This window comes from Leuresthes tenuis, unplaced genomic scaffold, assembly GCF_036924035.1.
Source record: "Leuresthes tenuis unplaced genomic scaffold, fLeuTen1.0.hap1 SCAF_17, whole genome shotgun sequence".
In the NCBI taxonomy this organism is placed as follows: Eukaryota; Metazoa; Chordata; class Actinopteri; order Atheriniformes; family Atherinopsidae; genus Leuresthes; species Leuresthes tenuis.
Window position 1 is genome coordinate 1,191,462 of NW_027325371.1, and position 24,341 is coordinate 1,215,802.

The window sequence follows — 24,341 nt, forward strand, 5'->3', positions numbered from 1 at the left end:
ATATCTGAGGCTAATGTTCCAGCAGAGTTAGCTAAAGACTGTGAATGTGCAGCAAACACTTTTCATCCCACTGTTTTAACAACTTGGTCCAGTTCAACGCTGGACTGAAGGAACTGAGCCACAAAGAGGATCAGTTCCAACTCTCAGAGCCTGAACTTCAGAGCAGGGAAATGGAAGCATCTGAGAAATAACTCCTCATGGTTTATTTACTGGTTTATTTCTTCCTTTAGCAGCAGCTAACGCTAACAGCTTAGCTAATGAAATAACTCCTCATGGTTTATTTACCGATTTATTTCTTCCTTTAGCAGCAGCTAACGCTAACAGCTTAGCTAATGAAATAACTCCTCATGGTTTATTTACCGATTTATTTCTTCCTTTAGCAGCAGCTAACGCTAACAGCTTAGCTAATGAAGATGACGTACACCAACTTCTAAGGAGTTACTGCTGTTCCTTTCTGAAAGATGAACATTATTGTTCCCACATTACTTTGTTAGCTGAAGCTAACGCTAACAGCTTAGCTAATGAAGATGACGTACACCAACTTCTAAGGAGTTACTGCTGTTCCTTTCTGAAAGATGAACATTATTGTTCCCACATTACTTTGTTAGCTGAAGCTAACGCTAACAGCTTAGCTAATGAAGATGACGTACACCAACTTCTAAGGAGTTACTGCTGCTCCTTTCTGAAAGATGAACATTATTGTTCCCACATTACTTTGTTAGCAGCAGCTAACAGCTTAGCTAATGAAGATGACGTACACCAACTTCTAAGGAGTTACTGCTGCTCCTTTCTGAAAGATGAACATTATTGTTCCCACATTACTTTGTTAGCTGAAGCTAACGCTAACAGCTTAGCTAATGAAGATGACGTACACCAACTTCTAAGGAGTTACTGCTGCTCCTTTCTGAAAGATGAACATTATTGTTCCCACATTACTTTGTTAGCAGCAGCTAACAGCTTAGCTAATGAAGATGACGTACACCAACTTCTAAGGAGTTACTGCTGCTCCTTTCTGAAAGATGAACATTATTGTTCCCACATTACTTTGTTAGCTGAAGCTAACGCTAACAGCTTAGCTAATGAAGATGACGTACACCAACTTCTGAGGAGTTACTGCTGTTCCTTTCTGAAAGATGAACATTATTGTTTCCACATTACTTTGTTAGCTGAAGCTAACGCTAACAGCTTAGCTAATGAAGATGACGTACACCAACTTCTAAGGAGTTATTGTGAGAATGCTTTAAACCACCTTTGTTAAAGTATAACCCGAACACGTTTATGTTGTGATAAAAGCTATGCTATGAAAACATAAAACATGCTAATTTAGACATGATTCCTGCCTCACCGACGGAAAGGGGCGTGTTCAGCAGCTGAAACAAAGGAAGCCATGTTCCTCTGCAGGGAACTGCGCACGGCTCCATCGTGTCATTGGATGTTCGTGGGAACCTTTCATACGTTTCCTTTCAGGCTGACATCCTAAACCTTAAAAAGGGACATTTTTAAAGGCTTAACATCTCTTTTCAGAGCCTCACAGCGAGTCTTCTTCTTCTGTGGTTCTGCGGGCTGCAGCTGTGGAAACGTTCAACAGGAACTCGTCACAAACCACTCGGTCACTTCACTGACAGAAGGAGAAACACTTTAATTTGACATCAAATCACAAACGTTTCAGGTGAACTTTCAACCAACAGAAACAAATATGGAGGAAAACCAAACTAAAAAACATTTGTGGAACGCTTCGAACTACACGCCGTGTTCCTGTTCGAATGTTTAACGCATGAAGACGCTGCTGCACTGACGACAGATAAAAAACAAACTGATACTCAAAGGAAACCGAAGCCTCGCAGCTCCAAATTAAATCCATCCGTCGTTAACATTCGAGGTCCCTGCCGATGCGACTGCCCTGCGTGAGAATGACTCCGTCCTTCTAGCTACGCCTCTAGATTCCTACGCACAGCGAACGCCTCCACCCACCCAGCAGCAGCTTCTCTGAACAGGCGGCGAGATTCCGGCGAGCTCGGCTGAGGCCGACAAAGTTCCATTAACCCCAAAACCTTCCTGGAAGCTTCGGTCTGTTTCAGAGGAGAAAAGAAGCCGTTTGCTTCCACATCAGGTGATCCTGGATCAGCTGTGGAAACTAACCGCTGTGGCAGCAGCGTTCAGAGGAGCCGGCGCCGCGGCGTTCGTTTTCCCGCCGTTCCTGCAGGTTCGTCTCAGAGGACAAAAAGACGAAGCTGCAGGACGCCGTCGGTTTCTCCACCGCAGCGAACTGGGCCGTCTAAATCCTGAAAGAACCGCCAAACGGCCCGTTTATCAGCCGGATCCAGTTCTACAGCATCATAGCTCCAGCACAGCGTGCGCGCGCACGTGCACACAGGAAATCAGCAGAAACATCGGTTACTTTCTTACTCCCTCACATCTGTAGCAGCGTTGGCCCCAAAAACCTGGAATCCCTCCGGCTCCGTTACGTTCTGTCTGCCGACCCGGTCTGACCAGAACAGGAAGACGGCGGTCCGAGGGAGCGAGCGCCGGCAGGAACGTGCACGCAGAGCCGCGACGTGCACGCAGAGCCGCGTGTTCCCGGTGGCTAAACCGGCGGAGCTGCAATGGAAAACAACCTAAAAGTGACGTGCAGTCGGCTCAAACCGTTAGCTTTACTGCAGCTGCCAGGATTTAGTCCGACTCCTGGTTCAGCTGAAGAACAAAAATACTTTGGGCACGTTGGGCGGGTCGGACCCGTCCGCCGGCGCCATCACAGTCCCACGCCTTCAGTCTGATGGGGGCGCCTCGCTGCTGCGGCGTAGGAACAAAGAGGGGAAATGGGAAAAGTCCACCAGCGATGTCGTGGGTCACCTGCAGTCCGTCTGGTCCCGCCCCCCCTCGGTAACTCGGTAACGCTGGCGTTGGAGGCTCCTCGCCGACCCTCCCACCCTGCGCCTGCAGACAGAAACATCTGGGCTGAAAACGGACATCATGTGTGTGTGTGTGAGTGTGCACGAGTGTGTGTGAGTGAGTGCACGAGAGTGCGAGTGAGTGCACGTGTGTGCGAGTGAGTGCACGAGTGTGTGAGTGAGTGCACGAGTGTGCGAGTGAGTGCACGTGTGTGCGAGTGAGTGCACGAGTGTGTGAGTGAACGAGTGTGTGTGAGTGAGTGCACGAGTGTGTGAGTGCACGTGTGTGTGTCTGTGTGCACGTGTGTGTGAGTGAGTGCACGAGTGTGTGAGTGAGTGCACGAGAGTGTGTGAGTGAGTGCACGTGTGTGTGTCTGTGTGCACGTGTGTGTGTCTGTGTGCACGTGTGTGTGTCTGTGTGCACGTGTGTGTGAGTGAGTGTGCACGAGTGTGTGAGTGAGTGCACGAGAGTGTGTGAGTGAGTGCACGAGTGTGTGAGTGAGTGTGCACGAGAGTGTGTGAGTGAGTGTGCACGAGAGTGTGTGAGTGAGTGCACGAGTGTGTGTGCACGAGTGTGTGAGTGAGTGTGCACGAGTGTGTGAGTGAGTGTGCACGAGTGTGTGAGTGTGCACGAGTGTGTGAGTGAGTGTGCACGAGTGTGTGCACGTGTGTGTGAACGAATGTGCATGTGTGTGTGCACGTTTGTGTGCACGCAGCTGCAGGCTGATGTTAAACAGCCTCTAAAAGCTTTCATCTGTATAAAACCTTCAGTTATTGATCTAAAGCCCAGATTCAGCCTCCGAACAGAACCCCAGAACCCCGTCAGAACTGATCGGCTGTCAGAACCGGGCCGCTTTATTCTAAAATCAGCTGCTGAACACAGACTCAACTCTTCATAGATTTCCTTCAGATGTTGAACTCAGCGACACATTCCAGGAATCTCCTGAACCATCTGAACCCGTCCTGAGCTTACCGGGTCTCACAGAACTGTGCTGCAGTTCTGTCAGGATTCGAGCACCCGAACACGACCGAGATCAGTTCTTTAAGAACCCAAACCGAATCATTTCCAGTTAGTTTCGCTGTCTGCTCTAAAAAACCTTTAAAAAGTGGGAATTTGGCTGGATTTCCGAACCCAGTTACCTGGGAGCGCCGCTGACACCTGTGACTGTGATCGGGTCAAAGTTCTGAAGCTGATCATTGATAAGGGATTGATAAGGGATTGATAAGCCATTGATAAGAGATTGATAAGGAATTCATAAGGAATTGACAAGAGATTGATAAGGGATTGATAAGCCATTGATAAGGAATTCATAAGGAATTGATAAGAGATTGATAAGGGATTGATAAGCCATTGATAAGGGATTGATAAGGGATTGATAAGCCATTGATAAGGGATTGATAAGCCATTGATAAGAGATTACCTGGGAGCGCTGCTGACACCTGTGACTGTGTTCAGGTCAAAGTTCTGAAGCTGATCATCCATAAGGGATCGATAAGCCATTGATAAGGGATCGATAAGCCATTGATAAGGGATTGATAAGCCATTGATAAGGGATTGATAAGCCATTGATAAGGGATTGATAAGGGATTACCTGGGAGCGCTGCTGACACCTGTAAGTGTGTTCGGGTCAAAGGTCAGGACGTCTGAAAGGCGCCGGACTCACCTGCAGCTGTCAGGTCAGGGTGGGGCGGAGGTCCGGGTGGTGGAGCAGTGAGGTCACTCTGAGGCGAAGTGCACCTCTGGAGGGGGGGGTTTGACGGTGACGGGCTGGGACGTGCGGCGCGGGGGCGACGGCTTGGGCTGGGCCTGCTGCTGAACCGTGTCGTAGTAGGTCACCCCCCCGTAGGTCACCTGGGTCTGACCCTGACACACAGAAACATGCACGTCATTAAAGGTTAAAGGTTAAAGGTTAAAGCTTCCATTTAAAGAGGCCTACCTGTGGGCTCGGGTACATGGTGGGATACGGGAAGGTCATCACTCCTGGAGGGGGGTAGAAAGGCGGTGGAAGCAGCTGCTGTGGTTGCCCCGGCGACAGGGACACAGGTGGGCCGCCGTAGAGGGCGGGGTTAGCGATGGGGCCACCTGATTGGTGGGGATGGATACCTGCAGAGAGGCGCCGCGGTGAGCGTTTAACACACACACTTTTCTAAAAGCGCACATTGAACATTAAAGAGCACTGACCGGGGTGGGGGAGGTGCATCTCAGGCTGGACCAGCATGCCCTGGGGCGGGATGGGGGCGGGGCCGTCCCCGTGAGCGTAGATTGGTCCCTGGTACGGCACTGCGAGAGACGGGAGGAAGGAAGGAGGGTTATTTGATCCAGTTCAATGAAACTTTATTCACACGGCAGCAGCAACACGCGTTTGGAGTAAACGCATCGAGAGGAAACCCGAGGGAGGCTCGCTGCTCTGAGGGGAACGCCACGACAGGCACAGCATCATGGGAAACATGGCGGTAATTCCTGCTGGAACAGCTGCTTTAAACCAAAACTAACATCAACTGGAGCTCCATCTTCTCTGAGGCTGCACAGGCAGACATTTACTTTATAAACTCAGTGAAGGATCAGGACCGAGCCGTGTTTACTGCCCCCTGCTGGTAGGAGGAGGAAGCTCAGCCTCGTCCAATCAGGGCTGAATTATCCAAAACGTCTTTATAAAATGAGTTCAGGCAAAGATGGAGAAGATTCCACAAAAAGCACATCAGCTCCTCCTGAACTCAGCTGGAATAATGGATTTGAATGTTATCTGGTTTCTTCTGGTTGAGTAAAGCTTTGAAGAAGCCGACCTGCAGAAACTCACCGTTTTAATCACAAACTTTCCCTCCCGTGGAAAATAAACTGCCTGAGTTCAGTGAGGACTTATTAACGTGTAAAAGGACTAAATCTAAAAGTGTTAAAAGTGAAATGAATGGGCCACAGAAGCGCTCTAAAGCCCGATGGGCAGCGGCTCCGACCCGTTCTCACCGTTAGCTGGAAAGTTACTGGGCTCGTAGAAGTGTCCCTCCATCACCCCCAGGTGCATGGGCGGCGTCGGCTCGGGCACGGCTCGCTGGCGTTGGGACGAGTAGCGCTTGGCCCGGTTGGAGCCGACGCCCATCTCCTCCATGCTGGAGAACTGCGGCGGGCCGCCGGGAATGTGCAGGGGGTTTGGAAGGCCTGCGGGCAGAGAGAGCTCAGAGGTCAGCTGGTGCTGATCCGAACCGATGATCGGTAACGTGTCTGAGAGCCCCGCAGGTACCAGCTGGGCTCGGTTCTGATCGGGGGGGCAGGACTCACCTCTCATCTCGGAGCGCATGTACGACGTCGGGCTCTGACTCCAGTTCTGTCGGGTCAGACTGAGGCGAGCCACGTCCTGGTCCAGCTCCGCCAATCCTGCCCCACTTCCTCCTCCCGTCTGGCTCGCCCCGTCGCCTCCTCCCGCCCAGCTCTTCCCTCCCCCGCCGCTGGGGGACGAGGCTCCGCCCCCGGCGGCGGACTCCTCCACGGAGGCCTGTTTGCTGCCCAGGTCAGAGGGCCGAGAGCGAGTCCTGCGAGCCAGCGAGTACGACTTCCGCTCCACCGGCCGCTCGGTGGGCGGAGAAGCTTCCCGATTGGCTGCCCCTGACTGGGGGGAGGAGTCTGAGGTGGCGTCGGCCAACCCAGACGCAGATCTGTCGGCGCCGCCTCGCTGGTCCTGCTGCTGCCGTCTGGGTGAAGCAGACTGAGACGAAGCAGCTGTAGTTCCAGCGCTCAGCTCCTGCTCCGAGGCTCCTCCCCCACCTTCAGAAACCTCCTCGATGACCACGGACGAGCCGCCCCTCCCCCCACGGACGCCCCTGCTGGCCACGCCCCTCTCCCCCGCGGAGTCTTGAGCTTTGGGGCCCTGCCGCTCTCGGTGGTGCAGCGGGGGTGCGTTGGATTCATTATTCCTGTACTGCGCCTGAGGCGGGTGGTGCGGTCTGCTGCGGGAGGGGGGCGGCCTGGAAGGGTTGCTGCCCCGCTGAGTGGCAGCGAGCGGGGGGAAGGCAGAGGGTGAGGAGGCGGGGACGGAGGAGGGTGGAGGAGCTCCTCGGTTCAGACCTCTTCCTCCGCTCTGCCAGGACCGGGCCGGCCGCTCGCCTCCTTCACGCCACCGTTTGTCTCTGCTGGGAGACGAGCTCTGCCTGCAGACATCAGAACACGCTTCATCAGAACTTTAACGGTGACCTGTTGGGTAAGAACCTCCCTCAGCAGGAGGAAAACACCCACCTGGGTCTGCGCTGTCTGTACGATCGGTCTCCCGGGCCGCCGCCGCCGCCGTTCCGGATGTCGTAGCCATAGATGGCGATGAGCTCCTCGCGGCTCTTCGGCGCCTGCTCCTCCTCCCTGAACTTGTCGTGCTCCCAGCGGCCCTCGTCCTTCCACAGCTTCCTGTTTCGGCCCTTAGGTCTGAGGGGACACGGCATGCAGTTAAAGGTTCATTCCACGGGAAAATGTCTGAGTCCCAGCGACAGAGCGCCGCACGCCGTACCTCTCCTCCTCCTGGGGGTGACCGCGGACGTCGTGCTCGAAGAACAGACCCTTCCTGGGGATGTAGGCGGGGTTCTTTCTGTCCTCGTCATCATCGAGCTGCTGGCCGGGTTTCCCCCCCGCCTTCGTCTCGGGGTCATCTGTGGACTCCTGCATGTGAGATTCAGTTAGAAACCAACTGTGACCTCTGCCCAACTCCCACGCTGGTAAACCATTGATAAGCCATCGATAAGCCATCGATAAGGAATCGATAAGCCATCGATAAGCGATTGATAAGCCATTGATAAGGGATTGATAAGGGATTGATAAGAGATTGATAAGGGATTGATAAGGGATTGATAAGCCATCGATAAGGGATTGATAAGCCATCGATAAGGGATTGATAAGAGATTGATAAACAATTGATAAGCCATTGATAAGCCATCGATAAGCCATTGATAAGCCATCGATAAGGGATTGATAAGCCATCGATAAGGGATTGATAAGCCATTGATAAGGGATTGATAAGCCATCGATAAGGGATTGATAAGCCACTGATAAGTGCTTAAATGACAGAGCAGCTGCTCACAGCATGGTGGATGAAACTGATGGATGCAGCCAGGCTCACCTGTCCGTCACCACTCTGCCGCTCTCCCGCTACGTTTCCTTTCTCCTCGGCTTTGCTCTCCTCTTTTCCCGGAGCTCCTCCCTCCCCCTCGGCCTTCTCCTCTTCGACCTCCTGCTGCTCTCTCCCCTCCTCCTGCTCCTCCTCCTCTCCTTGCGGCAGGCTGTCGGCAGCAGAGGGTTTGGGCTCGCCTGTTGCTGCTGGAGCTTCTTCTTCGCTGTATCCCTCCTCTTCCTCCTCCACTCCCTGCAGAACACATATTTCTTGCTGTTTATCCAGAGATTAGACACAGCCAGACAAACGGTTCCTGTGGAGATTTTCCCACTGAAGCTAAATAAACTGTAATGTGACTTTGTTCAGCTGATTTTACCTCTGAATGGGAGCCATTTTCTTCTGGATCTGCACTGTCGTAATCTGAGAGGACAGCTGCACAAAACACAGACAGTCACGACATGAACTCAACCAGCGTGTAATGGCGGCATTTTGAATAGCTTCCAGTGTCTCACCTTCTCCTGCTCCGTCTTCACTCTCCTGCAACGACAGAAAACAAAGATGTGAACCTGCTCAGAAAACGTTCCTAAAGACGGAGGGAAGCGCTCGGACAAATGCTCGGGGGGGAAATCGCCTCATCCCGACTATTTCATCACTTTCCAGCTTTCATGTTCCCCAAAACAAAACCAGCTCAGACAGCGAGACGATGGCACGCGATGCAGGTGGTGGAGTCTGAAAGTTTCCACCCGCCGGCTGTCTGACAACATTTCACCGAGACAGAAGCTGCGCCGTCGACTTTAAACGGGATTCATCACAAAAGCCACGTATGTGCATCACTACAGGGTTAGCAGAGCCAGAATCCTCAAAACAGCTGGGAGACGAGAAGGTTTCCAGATGAAGAGCAAACACAACCGGGAGCTCTGCCTGGTGGCTGCTGTGATTTGGTTCTGACAGAAGCAGGACTGACCAGAATCAGAGGAGCGTTTAGTCTGTCAGATCCCAGAGAAAAGTGGAGCTGCAGGAGAAGCAAACACAGACCCTGCTTCCTCTCCTCAGCCTGAGCTCCTGCGTGGGGATAGTTTCATTTCGGGCTCAGACAGAGCTGTTTCCTGCCATCATTGAAACAGGGAACACAGCGAGCGTGAGCCACAGCCGGAGGAGCTGGCTGAAAGGCAGCCTCCGGGAAACCAAAAAGGCCCGTCATGGTGCATCATCACCGCGTTTTAATCTGTCCAAACGACTCCTGAGGACCAAACCTCCTCTGAGAAGGCTCCAAACTCCAACCAGAACCACAACCGGACTCCAGTAGAGCCCGTGTGAAGTGAAACAACAAGCAAGGAGTCATTTAAAGCTCCAGAACAGGCGCTTTGAGCTGCTCCCGCGCCCCAGCAGTGGTCACTGCATCACGGCCACGCCAACAGGAGCCGTTAAAAACAAGCGTGTCATTTATTTTAACGTTTGACCAACTCCTTAAGCAGCTACAGGAGGTGAAACTACGTCAGCAGACGGAGGGAAAGGTCCCGTTTCCCCATTCTTTACTAAACTAATTCAGTCCCAATATGTTAGCCGCATCATTTACTGATTAAAACCTGTTCTGTGTCCAAATCGATTTCACCGACATGTCTCCGATCCCGCAAAGCAGCAAACATGAGCATCAAATAAAACCCCGAGACATCCTGATAATGAACAGGTCTGAAACGCTCTGTTTACAGAGCTGAAGGAAGACTTTTCAACACTTCTACGTGAAAACAAACCCAGGAACTGATCTGAGATCCACTAAAACACAGCCAGACCGTTTGGGTTAACGGCTACAGGCCTCTCAACAGATGGATTATCACAGTTTCGTAATGAACTAAGTTACAATGAGCCACATGTGATGGAGCACAGCCAGGGGGCTGCCGGGGGGTCCGAGGCCCAATATCCGGGCCTGACGCTCAAACTGTGGTTTATTCTTCCCGGTTTAGCCTTCGCAAACTGAGGAGCGACCGTTAGCAGCGGCACCGGTGTTATGTCACACTTGGTACCCGAGCTGGTTTGCTCCAACTGGCGCCTTTTCGTCTCGGTTTCCCAGCGTAAAACAGAGCCGCGGTAACGCGAATTTAAAATAAACTAATTAATAAACGTTTCATATATTAAAAGCTGACAATGAAAGACAAAAGTGAGATTACTGGCGTGCACACAGATAATTTAAATGTTAAACAGTTAACTTGTTCACCAGAACTACTTTCTGCCCAGCTAACGCTGAAGGAGGCGGAGCCGTTTGAGAGAATCAGAGCAATGGACCACCACTAAATCAATTATAAATCATTTCCCCGCAGAGCGAGCACTCGGCTCCCGGTAAAGTCTCACTGGGAGAGGTAGGTCTCAGGGCTCCCGGCCGAGAGTCGGAGACCGGAGCTCGGTGAGCTAACATTAGCTCCAACAGTTAGCCTGACCAGCTACTCACACACTCGGACTCCACGTCGATCTTTGTCTCGACCCGGCTAACTGTCGCCTCGACCGGGTCTGGGTCTCTCACTCGGCCTTTTGTCGCAGGAGACCCGGACCTCCCGCTGTCCGAACCCGAGCCGGACTCTTCGTCGTCCTCGCTGTCCTGGGACGCGCGCCTCCTCCTTCGCCGCCGGTCCGCCATCTTAGGACTGGAATTGTTGGAACCGGAAGCCGCAAAGGACTGTGGGTAATGGTGTTCTTCTTCGTTCAGTCCTCTGAGCAGTGTCAGAAAGCTCATTTATGTTTACTGCCTCCCAGTGGAGATGATTAAAGCATTTGACAAAACTGTGAATGAATGAAGTTCAAATGTTCACAGCAGGTAAAGATGTCATGTATTGAAATTTGGGTGAACAGATTCCAATTCACCAGATGTGGGACAAAGACTATGTTTGTGAGGGATACCAATGCATCGAGGTAGTCTAAAATAACTCAATCATTTCGGGGCCCTGGGGTGGTGGTGCTGGGCCCTGATGTCTGGGCGCTGCCTTGTGGCCCCGGGGGGAGCCCTGTCTCTGTCTGGGGGGTCTGGGTTGCCCTGGGCACGCCACAGTGTGGGTGGGTCGATGGGTCTGGGACCTCCGATGTGTCCACAGGGTTTTTTTTAGGGTGTTGAGGCGTGTAGTGGGGCGGTGCTTTTCCCCTGTTGGGGGCAGCCTGGGTGATGGTGGGTCTCAGGCCCGGGCTGCTGCGACTGGTGTGACTGCATGGTTTGTTTCTCTGTTTGTGTTTTCTCTTTTCTTTCTTTGTCGAGGTCCTCTGGGATGGGGCAGTTGGGTGCTTTCTGGGTGGACAGAAGCTCCCTGAATACGGCCGCTGCAAGCCCCGAACCTGGTGGACATCAGGCCCTCCTGCCCTGTGGAAGGTCCCAGGAAACGGGGGTGCTTCTCTGCCCTGGTCTATATCCCATACCCCTCTCCCTTCTGGCTCCTGTACACAGCACACATGGGGCCACGGAGGTGGATGGGGCCACGGAGGTGGTCCCCTTTGCTACGCTCTGCAGCCCCCCGCCCCTGCTTTAATTACACCTTAGACATTACTACTACGGTCTGTGGTGGTGCTGCTGGCCCCCGGATGTGCCCACTGCGCCACACCCCAGTGGAGTTGAAGGAGGGGGAACAGGAGTGGATGCATGTGCTGTTTGAGTGTGATCTGATTCAAATGGTGACTGGGCCTGGGTCTGGGACTTGAAGGTGAATCTTCACTGCCCCACTCAGGCGAGGCGTACAGGCTGAAGGGTGAAATGCTGGTGACCCTGAGCTGCTGAGGCTGCAGAAGGGTTTCCACCAATGAGAATGTGCTGACCACACACCCAAGGAATAGGCCGTAAGGAAGAACTTTCACACCATATCATAGCTCCTGCAGTTTTGCTTGAAGCAAAGCGTCTCTGATATTTACTTCACCTTCACAAATAAGATGGCAATTGGTAGCAAAGAACCAATCAATATGCAGCTCAATCCTCAGAGAGTTGTCCCCCTCTCTCTCTTGGTGGATGTTATTTTCCAGATCAGCACCAGCAGTGATGTAAGAATCAACTTTAAAGGGGAACTCCGGTGTTTTTAAACCTTATTTCTGGCATGAAATGCGTTCATCTACCCACCGAGAACAGTTTGGTGAAAGTCGGCGTCCTTTGGAAGATATTTAGATAACTGGAGATCCATATAACGGAGTGAACGGGGCTTAGAGGATGCAGCCTCTAAATAAGGCATTATCTGTCTTTATTTCACCAATACTTTAAGAAGAATGAATGAATGAACGTGTGCTATAGCTCTGTTAGCTCATAGCTCTGTTAGCTCATAGCTGCTGTTAGCTCATAGCTCTGTTAGCTCATAGCTCTGTTAGCTCATAGCTGCTGTTATGTGGCTACTTGCAGCTATAGGAGAGCTAACGGAGGGATTTCTACACAGGCACTCTACTGGGACCACTGTTAGCACTGAGCTCTGACATGCAGAAGAGTCAGAAAATGCTTTTTCTGCATGTAGAGATGATTGTGGATTTAGTTTAATGCCCTTTCTCTGGCTGAGCTGTTAACACGTGTGTCTGTAACTTCTGATGTTGTGTAACATCAGATCAGAGGAATTATTGGGAACCTCTAAACGTCCATATTTGGTAGAAATGTTGAAGTTTAGTTTGAAAAGTCACTGCTGGCTGGTGGGAAACTTTCTGAGAGGACAGATGCTACGTTAGAGATAAATCTGTCTTCAGCTCTCACAGATGATACGAGTCCATTTACTTCTGTTTGTGTGGTTCACCGATCAGAACTCTTTCAACATGATTTCAGTCTCTGTCACGGTGACTTATTTTATTCCAAAGTTAGTTCCTTCTGGTCCTGTTTTATAACCTTTATTCATGGTTTGATGTTTCAGTCAGAGCCCGATGTCAGGACTAAAAGCAGCGTGGCAGCAGGGGTCCACACTGAGACACATCTGTAGAAATCTGATCTGAATCAAACTTCCAGCCGCGTCCAAACCCTGTAAAATCAACCTGGACAGATGCTGTTCCTGTAGAATCAGGAGGCTCACGCTGTCCAAATGAGGAAGTTACCAGCGGCCTGCGTGGTTACAGGAAACGACCAAATGTTTAACTCCATCAGAATGCACCTGATCACCTGCAGGTTCAGTAGAATGTTACTGGAAACAGGTCAAATTCATCAGAAACATGCTGCAGAAGGAACTCATGCTCAGTTCGAGCCTCTCTCACAGACAGAAACCAGCTCAGTTTTCATCAGACAGCTGGTGGAGGTGGTAAAGAATCCTTTTGAATCGTGTTCACATGAGGCCGACATGAGTTTGTGTCTGAGAACTGAAGCTGTGGAAGCTGAGCTCCACATTGGATCCAACAGGTTCAGAGCAGCCACCATGAAGTGAAACAAACCGGCTGCAGACTGACAGAAAGCAGCTGTGGTTGGTTCAGAAAGGTGTTTCCTGGCTGTTCGTCCGGTTTCGCACAGACTGACCTCTTCAGACAGGTGAAAGTTTAAACTTTGGTTGGTTTGGATCAAACAGCCTCTGAGTTACACAGAGAAACTGTCCTCAGTGTGTTTGGGTTTTTAGTTTGACTCTGACCTGGAAATAAAGACGATCGGTCTGTTATGATGGTGATTAATTAATTAATATTGTTAAAATCAGGAACATCCTGCCTCAGGGTGATGCAGAGAAACTGCTCCATGCATCTGTTCCTTCAGGACTGAACTACTGTAATTCTTTATTATTGTTCTGTCCCACAGATTCTCTGAAAAGCCTCCAGCTGATGCAAAACCCTGCAGCCAGAGTTCTGATGAGATCTAACAGCAGAGATCATGTTTCTCCAGTTTTAGCTTCTCTTCATTGGCTCCCTGTTAAATTCAGAATAGAATTTAAGGTTCTTCTCCTCACATGTAAAGCTCTTAATGACCGAGCTCCATCCATCCATCCATCATCTGCCGCTTATCCGGGGGTCGGGTCGTGGGGGCAGCAGCTTGAGCAGAGAAGCCCAGATGTTCCTGTCCCCGGCCACTTCCTCCAGCTCTTCCTCCAGCTCTTCCTCCAGCTCTTCCTCCAGCTCTTCCTCCAGTTCTTCCTCCAGCTCTTCCTCCAGCTCTTCCTCCAGCTCCTCCAGCTCTTCCTCCAGCTCTTCCTCCAGCTCCTCCAGCTCTTCCTCCAGTTCTTCCTCCAGCTCTTCCTCCAGCTCTTCCTCCAGCTCCTCCAGCTCTTCCTCCAGCTCTTCCTCCAGCTCCTCCAGCTCTTCCTCCAGTTCTTCCTCCAGCTCTTCCTCCAGTTCTTCCTCCAGCTCTTCCTCCAGTTCTTCCTCCAGTTCTTCCTCCAGCTCTTCCTCCAGCTCTTCCTCCAGCTCCTCCAGCTCTTCCTCCAGCTCCTCCAGCTCTTCCTCCAGTTCTTCCTCCAGCTCTTCCTCCAGCTCTTCCTCCAGCTCCTCCAGCTCTTCCTCCAGTTCTTCCTCCAGCTCTTCCTCCAGTTCTTCCTCCAGCTCTTCTTCCAGCTCTTCCTCCAGCTCTTCCTCCAGCTCTTCCTCCAGCTCTTCCAGCTCTTCCTCCAGCTCTTCCTCCAGTTCTTCCTCCAGCTCTTCCTCCAACTCTTCTTCCAGCTCTTCCTCCAGTTCTTCCTCCAGCTCTTCCTCCAGCTCTTCCTCCAACTCTTCTTCCAGCTCTTCCTCCAGCTCTTCCTCCAGCTCTTCCTCCAGCTCTTCCAGCTCTTCCTCCAGCTCTTCCTCCAGTTCTTCCTCCAGCTCTTCCTCCAACTCTTCTTCCAGCTCTTCCTCCAGTTCTTCCTCCAGCTCTTCCTCCAGCTCTTCCTCCAGCTCTTCCTCCAGCTCTTCCAGCTCTTCCTCCAGCTCTTCCTCCAGTTCTTCCTCCAGCTCTTCCTCCAGCTCTTCCTCCAGCTCTTCCTCCAACTCTTCTTCCAGCTCTTCCTCCAGCTCTTCCTCCAGCTCTTCCTCCAGCTCTTCCAGCTCTTCCTCCGGCTCTTCCTCCAGCTCTTCCTCCAGTTCTTCCTCCAGCTCTTCCTCCAGTTCCTCCAGTTCTTCCTCCAGCTCTTCCTCCAGCTCCTCCAGCTCTTCCTCCAGCTCTTCCTCCAGCTCTTCCTCCAGCTCTTCCTCCAGCTCCTCCAGTTCTTCCTCCAGCTCTTCCTCCAGCTCCTCCAGCTCTTCCTCCAGCTCTTCCTCCAGTTCTTCCTCCAGCTCTTCCTCCAGCTCTTCCGGGGGGACCCCGAGGCGTTCCCAGGCCATAGTCTCTCCACCGTGTCCTGGGTCTCCCCCGGGTCTCCTCCCAGTGGGACGGGCCCAGAACACCTCCCCAGGGAGGCGTCCAGGAGGCATCCTAACCAGATGCCACCTCATCTGACTCCTCTCAATGCGGAGGAGCAGCGGTTCTACTCCGAGCCCCTCCCGGATGACTGAGCTTCTCACCCTATCTCTAAGGGAGGCCCAGACACCCTGAGGGGGAAACCCATTTCGGTCGCTTGTATTCGCAATCTCGTTCTTTCGGTCTCTCCCCACAACTCAGGACCATAGGTGAGGATGGGAACGTAGATTGACCAGTAAATAGAGAGCTTCACCTTCTGGCTCAGCTCCTTCTTCACACCGACGGGTCGGTGCAGCAACACTGCAGACGCTGCACCGATCCGCCCGTCAATCTCACGCTCCATTCGTCCCTCACTGTGAACAAGACCCAGAGATACTGGAACTCCTCCACTTGGGGAAGGATTTCATTCCCGACCCGGAGAGAGATCATATCAAAAAGATCTCACTGTAAAATATTAAGATATAATAAGATATAAGATATAATAAGATATATTAAGATATAAGATATTTCCCCAACAGAGCACTTTGCTCTCAGGCTGCAGGTTTCCTTGTGGTTCCCAGAGTTTCTAAAAGCAGAATGGGAGGCAGAGCCTTCAGTTATCAGGCCCCTAAAAGCAGAATGGGAGGCAGAGCCTTCAGTTATCAGGCCCCTAAAAGCAGAATGGGAGGCAGAGCCTTCAGTTATCAGGCCCCTAAAAGCAGAATGGGAGGCAGAGCCTTCAGTTATCAGGCCCCTAAAAGCAGAATGGGAGGCAGAGCCTTCAGTTATCAGGCCCCTAAAAGCAGAATGGGAGGCAGAGCCTTCAGTTATCAGGCCCCTAACAGCAGAATGGGAGGCAGAGCCTTCAGTTATCAGGCCCCTAAAAGCAGAATGGGAGGCAGAGCCTTCAGTTATCAGGCCCCTAAAAGCAGAATGGGAGGCAGAGCCTTCAGTTATCAGGCCCCTCTCTGTGGAACCAGCTGCCAGTAAATGTCCGGGAAGCAGACACCCTGGGTGTCTCCTTTATCCTCTTTTAAGATTAGGCTGAAACTTTCCTTTTTGATAAAGCTTATAGTTCGGGTAGTTTGTCCCAAAATGAAGTAAATATGGGGCACATTTAACCGGTTAAAGTGTCCCAAACTTAATCAAGTAAGAATGGGCCACTTTTGAAATTAGTAAGTGTCCGAAAATGCAGCATATAAACAAATGATCCACTTTGGCACACTTTTCACATTGAAAAAGTTAGTGGACTGCTCTCTCATTCACAGAGGAAGTAAAGTCACTGTGATGCAGAAGGAACACGCAGAGGAAGCTGCTGTGTCATGTGTGGACAGCTGTATAAGTAGAGGTGTGAGTGTGTGGACATTCAGATCAGCTGCTGCAGACTGCAGGTAAGCGCCTCACTGTCACCATGACAACGCTCTGCTGGTCGCAGATCAGTCCTGACGGCACCCGACTGAAGCTGAGACGACTTCAAATGTTTATTTCCAGAAAGTTCAGAAAGTTCAGTTTGTCTTCTGTTTCTTCCTCTGATTAGAAATCCGGCTGAACCTGAGAGGCCTGAGGACGGATCAGCATCAGGTTACTTTACTAACATTATCCAGAAATAACAATTTGCTGTAATCACAGCTCAGCTCAGTCTCCATCTTCACAGATCAGCTTCACATCCAGCAATCTGCCCATCATCCAGCTCATCAGCCCCCTTCGGACCACCCTTTGTTTCCTCTCTGCAGGTCTGTGGTTCATTTTTACCTTTAAAGACCTTTTACTGTAATGTGATTTAGTCATTTCTGGTTGCAGTTATAATGAGGGCCAGTGGCTTCGGGTCCATCACTGGTAGATGGAGAGATAATCCAGTTTTCACCTTATTCCTGTCATGCAGAACTGAGAACATCTCCGTTCAGATTAAACCTAAATCAGTTTTCTAACCGAAACCAGAACCTCACCAAAACCTCATCATCGAAACCCAAAAATTAAGGTGGAAACAGTCCAAGTGGTGCATTTTCAGAGGTTCAGTCTTTAGTGATCATTTCCATGAGTTCTTCTTTGTCAGATGAGATTTAGATTAGATTCAGCTTTATTGTCATTGCACAAAGTACAGGTACTGAGACAACGAAATGCAGTTAGCATCCAACCAGAAGTGTAAAACAGCAGTAAAAGTGGTTAAAGTGCGTATGTGAATTTTCGCGGACTCAAGGCCGATTTTCAAGGACTCTTCTTGGGGGGATATTCTACCAACCTGGTGCCTGACATAAGCGGACATAAGGCCAATATTTTAACACTTTTCCCGGGGCAAATTTAACCAGGGAAACCGCAACAATTTTCTCGAACTTGGCACACCTTCTCCCAAGACAAGTGTGACAAGTTGGACTCCCAGAGGTAATTTGAGGCGGATTTTCGCGGACACAAGGCCAATTTTCAAGCACTTTTCTCAGGGGGGTATTTTACCAACTTGGTGCCTGGCTCCAGGGGGTCAATTGAGGGGCATTTTCGCGGACATGAGGCCGATTTTTGACACGTCTGTGGGGGAGAGTGTGAGAGGTGGGTGTCCTGTCGTGAGAACAGCCTTGGTGGTTGGCTCCTGGTTGTCCCTCTCAAAGCGAGCATAAAAGCTGTTAAGCCCGTTCAGGAAGGAGGCTGGATGTTGGGGTGGTGTTGGTGGGTTTGTAGTCAGTTATGGCCTGGTTGCCAGATGAGTGGGATAATCCTGATATTACGTAGTAATAACAACTGAATTCGTTCACACCGAGCTCAGCATGAACTGTTAAATAGTTCTAACATGACAGCTCTGTCCACAAAATGTTTGATTCTAAAATTTAAAACGTTTTTACAGGATCCCATAAGAAAGGAAAGAACACGTTTAATCTCCCTTCTTCAACTGAGGTTTGGATTATCAGGTAAGTAATGGAATTATTCTTCATTTATTTGGAATCCAAAGTAATTAAAATCCACCAGAAACACAGTTCAGTAGGAACATGATCTCCAGAGAACTGTCTTTCCTCGTATCTTTGTCTTAAATCTCGTCCACATCTTCAGTCGGAGGCAGGATTTATTCTCTATATATTATAATGGAAACAGCTTCATTAATAACTATCAATATGAACAGAATCTTCTCCTAAAACTCTAATAATTTCAACCATATAAAGCTATATTCCGCCTCCACTCTCTGGAAAATGTATCTGGTGTTCCGTGTTGAAGTGGGATGTATTTTTCCTGTGTGAGTGATATGGTCTTTGGTGTGTTGACAGTCATGGCGTCTGCCAACGTGCTGCTCCTGCTGCTGATGTCCTCGAACCTCCTGATCTGCAGTGGTACCGAACCCTCCAAAAAGAAGACAATGAACGAAAAAACAGAGAACTTTTTAAAAAAAAATTTAGACAAGATCAGATTAGCAGTCACACCGTTTCTGAGCCTGATACCAATTGCTGGACAATTTCTAAATCCTATTGTAAATCTTATACTAATAGGAGTCGGTGTAGCTGTCAACAGCAAATCAGACTTACAGAGTATCACTGACATGTTTCACAGCCTTGACCTTAAGCTGAATGAATTCCGTGTAGAGCAGAAATGGGACACCTGGGCCAGTGGTGCTTACCACAAGCCAGAGGTGGATATTAGTACAGCCTGGAAGGACTATCTAATTCTGACAGAAACTCTGAAAACAGCCACTGATGACGCCACGATTAAGAGACAAACTGATCATTTCTTAGAGTCTTACGCGAAGTATGAGCCCGCCACTAAAGCCTTGGATGACCTGCTGACAGCTAAAGGAACCACTTTCATCACCAAGATTGGAGACGTGATGGCTCCTCAAGTTCACTGTCATGAGAGGGAAATTAGAGCGTACACACTGTTTATCCACAGTCTTATCTTTAAGGGCAACGTGTTAAATCAGTTCTACTACCGGCTGAAGAATATAAACTCTGAAGCCAGGGTTAATGCGGCAGCTCAGACTGCATATGATGCAGGAAAAGCCATGTTTGATGTCCAAAAGAAATGCATCTCCGATAGTATGACTTATGTAAAACAGTATGTGGAAAAACGTTTGGATGAAAAGAAAGATCACGGCCAACTTGCAAAAGAAATCCGTAAGTTTCTGGATGAAAATTATAACACATTCGACTGGATGGTTGTTGCCTTTAAAACCAAAAATTCTGGCCATGAGAGATTTAAAACTATGAATAAACACGTGTTTTCTGGATTCACAAATATGACCAATGGGGCTGTTAGTGTAGCTGTGGCCCGACAGGTGAAGGGGGCTCACAACAAGGCAGGTGCTGTGGGAGCAGTTATTAACAAGTGCATTGGTCAAGAAACTTTGTGTGCGAACGTTCCAAAGAAACTGAGTGAATGTAAGCTACTGGCAATAGGAAACATGAAGGTGACTCAGGCGTACACTGCGGTCCATGCCTTTAAGGGGAATGGACATGAGAGTCGCACAGGTGTTCAAGACGATGAGGACGACACCATTCTGGAACCTGCATCTTCCCCCTACTATCACACAGGAAAGTGTAAGAGACTCTCTCTGAAAAGTGGAAGTTATACTGTCATGATTAAAAGTGACAGAGAGATGATGAACGATTTATGCAAAGAGATGAACTGTGGTCCACATGGCAAGTGTGAGCTCATACCAGGAACCTCTGTAGCGGTCTGTGAGTGCCACGACCAATACTATGGAGAGAAGTGTGAGCAAAGTTTAGATGAGTACAAACGAGAATTAAGCAGCACAAAAACTTTAGAGACTCTACGCAGAAAAGATGGAAAGGTAAAGACTGGAACATTAGAAGTTAAAGACTCCAGGTCTCATATAAGGCGCAGAGGCCCAATAACTGCATAAAAGAGCCTGGTGCTGACAGGTTCCTCCTGCTATTTAGCCTGCCTCTCAGTGTAATCAGACTGCTTCTCCTGCTTCTCCTGCTTTTCTGAATCTGTAAGATGCTGAAATCAATAAAACCCATTTTATGGACTTCAGTGATCTGTGTTTTGTTTTTCAGCTCTGTGAGCAGTATAAAACTATATAAGGATAAAACACTAAAACTCACCAACTTAACTTCACATGTGGCTGAAATGATGTCCGATGGGATCATCTTCATTTTTCAGACATAAAACACACGTTCTCTATGACACAGAGTTCACGCCAACATTTCCCACCATCTATAACACGACACACACTAATCAGTGGAACTACAGAGATATAATATTCAGTAAATATTAAAGGACTGACATTCAAAGGAGGTGGAGTTCGAAATAAGTTTAATGTTCTTAGTTCATAAGATTTAATCTAAAAACATGTGATTGAAAGTATACGTTTCTCTGATGCACACCACATGCTGTCGGTCATGCCTGAGACATCTGGGTCAGGCTGTTCTCTGGTATAAATAAGTGAAGGCGTTTGTGTAAATTCAGACATGAAGGAACCATATCAAGAGTGTTTCAGTCCAACGACCCGACGCTCAGAGAAGCAGCAGATGATGGATGGATCTTTAATTGGACTCATTCTGACGGTGATAACCACTGCATTTATGGTACAGTTGCTGGCCCTTTTTATTCACTGCTTTGTTATTTTAGTCCAGTGAGTTTTGAATAGCTGGCGTCTACCTCTGTTTTCAGTTCCACTTTTGCTTTACTTCTAATCCTTATTGTCACCAAACAATAAATGACTTTTCGTCCAACTGAAAAACTGTTTTTTGATTTTTTCCCCCTTGTCCTGTCCAGCATCATGCAGCAGAATTGTAAACTTAAAGGGGAACTCCGGTATTTTTAAACCTAGACCTTATTCCTGTTATGAAATACATTCATCTACTCACCGAGAACAGTTTGGTGAAAGTCGGCGTCCTTCGGAAGATATTTATATTCCTCGAGATCCATATAACGGAGTGAACGGGGCTTAGAGGATGCAGCCTCTAAATAAGGCATTATCTGTCTTTATTTCACCAATACTTTAAGAAGAATGAATGATTGAACGTGTACTATAGCTCTGTTAGCTCATAGCTGCTGTGTATGTTTACGTCAGAGTTGATGTAACATAGTTTCATTCCATATATTCAAGGTTTTATTCCATATATTCAAGGTTTTATTCCATATATTCAAGTTTCATTCCATATATTCAAGGTTTTATTCCATATATTCAAGTTTAATTCCATATATTCAAGGTTTTATTCATATTCTAGGTTTCATTCCATATATTCGAAAGGAATTCCGGAAAGCGGGAAAATTGTCAATGGGAAAATGCATTGAGAAAGCCTTAACTCCTTGGAGGCCTCTGAACTCAGCCATACGGCATCACACACACATCATTCAAAGTTTGTATGTGACAGGAAAGACTCAACTTTAACTGTGGTAAAGGGCTTGTTAATAGCTTATACAGCTTTGACACAACGGCAGTTTATGTTTTAGGTGGCCAGAGGAGGTCGTCTCATGCCACTCACACTCTAACTCCCACTCTAAAATTATTTAAAAAAAATTTCTCGAACAAATGCCTCTCACGTCCAAAATATCTGCCTGATCTGGACAAATTTTACATAAAAACGTAGGTATTTTAGTTCTCTTTCATCCAAAGTCACTCTCATTGAGCTTGGCCTCACATATTTCTCACAAATCACCTCTGAGCGCAGAGAACGAACATTCCATCCCATTATAAAACGGCCGAGCCCTGAAATCAGTCGGAAAACTCATTTCAAAACTTCCATAAAACAGGAGCCACACACAGGAGAAGAATAAAAACTACACTGCTGGCTTCCCCCGTCTCTTCTGGCGCTCATGGTGAAAGAATTATTTGGATCCGACTTCTACTTTTCGAACAGCGACCGTTTGTTCCAGACTTGTGCCTCAAAATGAAAACCCCATTATTTTAAGGGGACAAAGTGAGGTGCAGATTTGACAGTTGACAGTTGGCAGGCACAGCTGTTGCCCATAGCAACTAATGATGACCTCACTCAAGATGGCTGCCCTGTTCTAATACAGCTGATGAAGCCAGAGCCAAGATGGCTGATGAGGGCAGAGTAAACATTGCTGGCCTGCTGTAACAGCTTTATGCCAGCCTGTTTTATCTGTGCTTCTAATACAATATAACATGACAGCCTCTGTCTCTCAGCGGGCAGCAGCAGGGCAGCCAACATAGTTAAACTGTTATAACAACTTCATGTCAGCTGCTCATGAGACAAATGCGCGCGACAGCACGCACTCACTCACATGTTTCCATTATTCTCAACACATCAGCTGTGATAACAGGTTCATGCCAGCCGCTCACGAGACAAATGCGTGCGATAGCGTGCATTCACTGACATGTTCCCATTATTTTGAACAGATAAACCGGGCCTTACGTGTCTAAGGCAGGCAGATTTCACCAAAAACAAGCCAGAATCTCATATTTCAGACTGGATTATGATCATATTATGCTTGACTGGCAACTAGCAGCTCTCTCAGCACAGCACAGCCTCTCTGTCTCGACGGGCAGCAGCTTGGCACCCATCAAAATTTCTTCAGAAATGTTCTAGTTAATGTTACAGCTGGAGTTTATCTGATTAGCACACATCACATCATTACATGATGTAATGCTGAGAGCTTTCAGCTAATCTGCTTCATAGGTTAGTTTGAGCTTGAATTCAGCAGCTAGTTTCATTTAACAGTAAAGAGAAGAAAGTTACAGAATAACTGAAGTTACAGGATGATTTTGTAAAGTCTAAACATTGTTTATCCAACTATGAGATCTTTCAGACAGCCACACCTTAATCTCTTCAACGTGAAAATATGTCGTTGGACCGATCAGACTCAGTTAAAGTCAGATGCTGACGTCTGAAGACATTAACCCTTCTCATGATGCTCAGAGGGAACAAACAAACACTCTGTTTCTGTTTCCATGTGTCACTGTTTGGCTGTTGAAGCTCTGATGAACAAAGTGGACTCTTCGTTGATCTGGATTTATCTCCCTCTGGTGGTGAAAAGATGAACCTCATGATGTCAGTTCAATGAATAGATTAAATTATGTGTTTTTAAACACCTAAATACTTCAGTGTAGTTATTAAAGTTGTAATAATGACTGTTATGGCGATAACCACATGAAACCATGAACTGAACTTATAATATCTAATCAGGTTTAGAGAAAGAGCTCAACTCAAAGCAATGAATTATTCTAACAGCAAACTTCAGTTTTAATGGTGTTGAATCTCACTGCTGCCTCTGACACAGCTGATCATCTATTATTTCACGATGAAGATGGCGCCTTAAGAGTGGCAGCCTGTTGCAGCAGAGTTTCTGTTACTTTGAGGTGTTCTTCATGCACTTTAGTGTCTTCTTGAAACGTCTGTTTGTTGTTTTACTGTTTAATCTGCTCTTTCATCGCCATGGATCCTCTTATTGTGTCATCTTGGCCCTCCTCGCTGCCTCCTGTGGAGCAGTGTTTACAGACACATGCAACCAGCTTTTAGCGCTCTGGAGAACACCTTCCCTGCCCGGAGAAATGTGAGGTCTTTGTCAGTTAAGATGGACGAGTTGTGGGCACTGATAGAGACTCAGAGGGAGGACCGTGAGCGCTTTCCAAAGACATGGCTGCAGGTGGACCTCACAGACCCTGTTTCACCAAACCGGCTTCAGGACGGTGCAAGCAGACAGGGACGTTTGGAGGAGCGGTAAGTGGAAAGGTGGAGGGATTGCTGTGTTCATGAATGAAAGATGGTGTAATTCCAAGCATGTTAAGGTTAAGGAACATCTTTAGGCAGGAGTTTGCGTCCGTCCTGTTTGCAGAGAGAGTTCTTCTCTGCTTTACTTGTTGATGTTCCACCATCAGCTGACGGAGCAGTAACATCGCTCAGCTGCAGTCTGGACACCCGAAGGCCATCATAGTTATTACTGGAGATTTCAACCACGCAAGTTTGGACTCTACTCTTCCCACTTTTCATCAGTTTGTTAACTGCACCACAAGAGAAAATAAAACACTGGACCTTCTGTTTGCAAATGTTAAAGCTGCATACAGAGCCACAGCCCTACCTCCACTCGGCCACTCTGATCAGAATATGGTCTGAGGCTGGAAAAATCATGGGACAGAACTGGGAGATGTTTGAGTTGGTGAGGGACAGGAGAACACATCCATCACATCCTCTCCATGAAACTCTA

At 48.6% G+C, this 24,341-nt stretch overlaps 2 protein-coding genes across 3 annotated transcripts in view; both read right to left on the reverse strand.

Annotated features, from left to right (window-relative positions):
* jmjd6 (jumonji domain containing 6, arginine demethylase and lysine hydroxylase) overlaps positions 1-24,341 on the reverse strand; it is a 154,358-nt gene that overhangs the window by 61,038 nt on the left and 68,979 nt on the right. The gene's annotated exons all lie outside the window — the stretch shown is intronic.
* Positions 1,611-10,614, reverse strand: casc3 (casc3 exon junction complex subunit). Of its 2 annotated transcripts, none has more exons than XM_072368096.1 (12): positions 10,416-10,614; positions 8,485-8,509; positions 8,349-8,404; positions 7,982-8,224; positions 7,376-7,524; positions 7,114-7,293; positions 6,163-7,028; positions 5,869-6,042; positions 5,071-5,169; positions 4,826-4,992; positions 4,553-4,752; positions 1,611-2,934 (listed from the first exon to the last, which is right to left on the reverse strand). In XM_072368096.1, exons 1-11 carry the CDS (start codon positions 10,599-10,601, stop codon positions 4,606-4,608), a joined length of 2,292 nt encoding a protein of 763 aa, XP_072224197.1. In that variant the 5' UTR covers positions 10,602-10,614; the 3' UTR covers positions 1,611-2,934; positions 4,553-4,605. The 2 variants fall into 2 exon arrangements, with proteins under 2 accessions (XP_072224197.1, XP_072224196.1); XM_072368095.1 differs by having other exon boundaries at positions 5,851-6,042.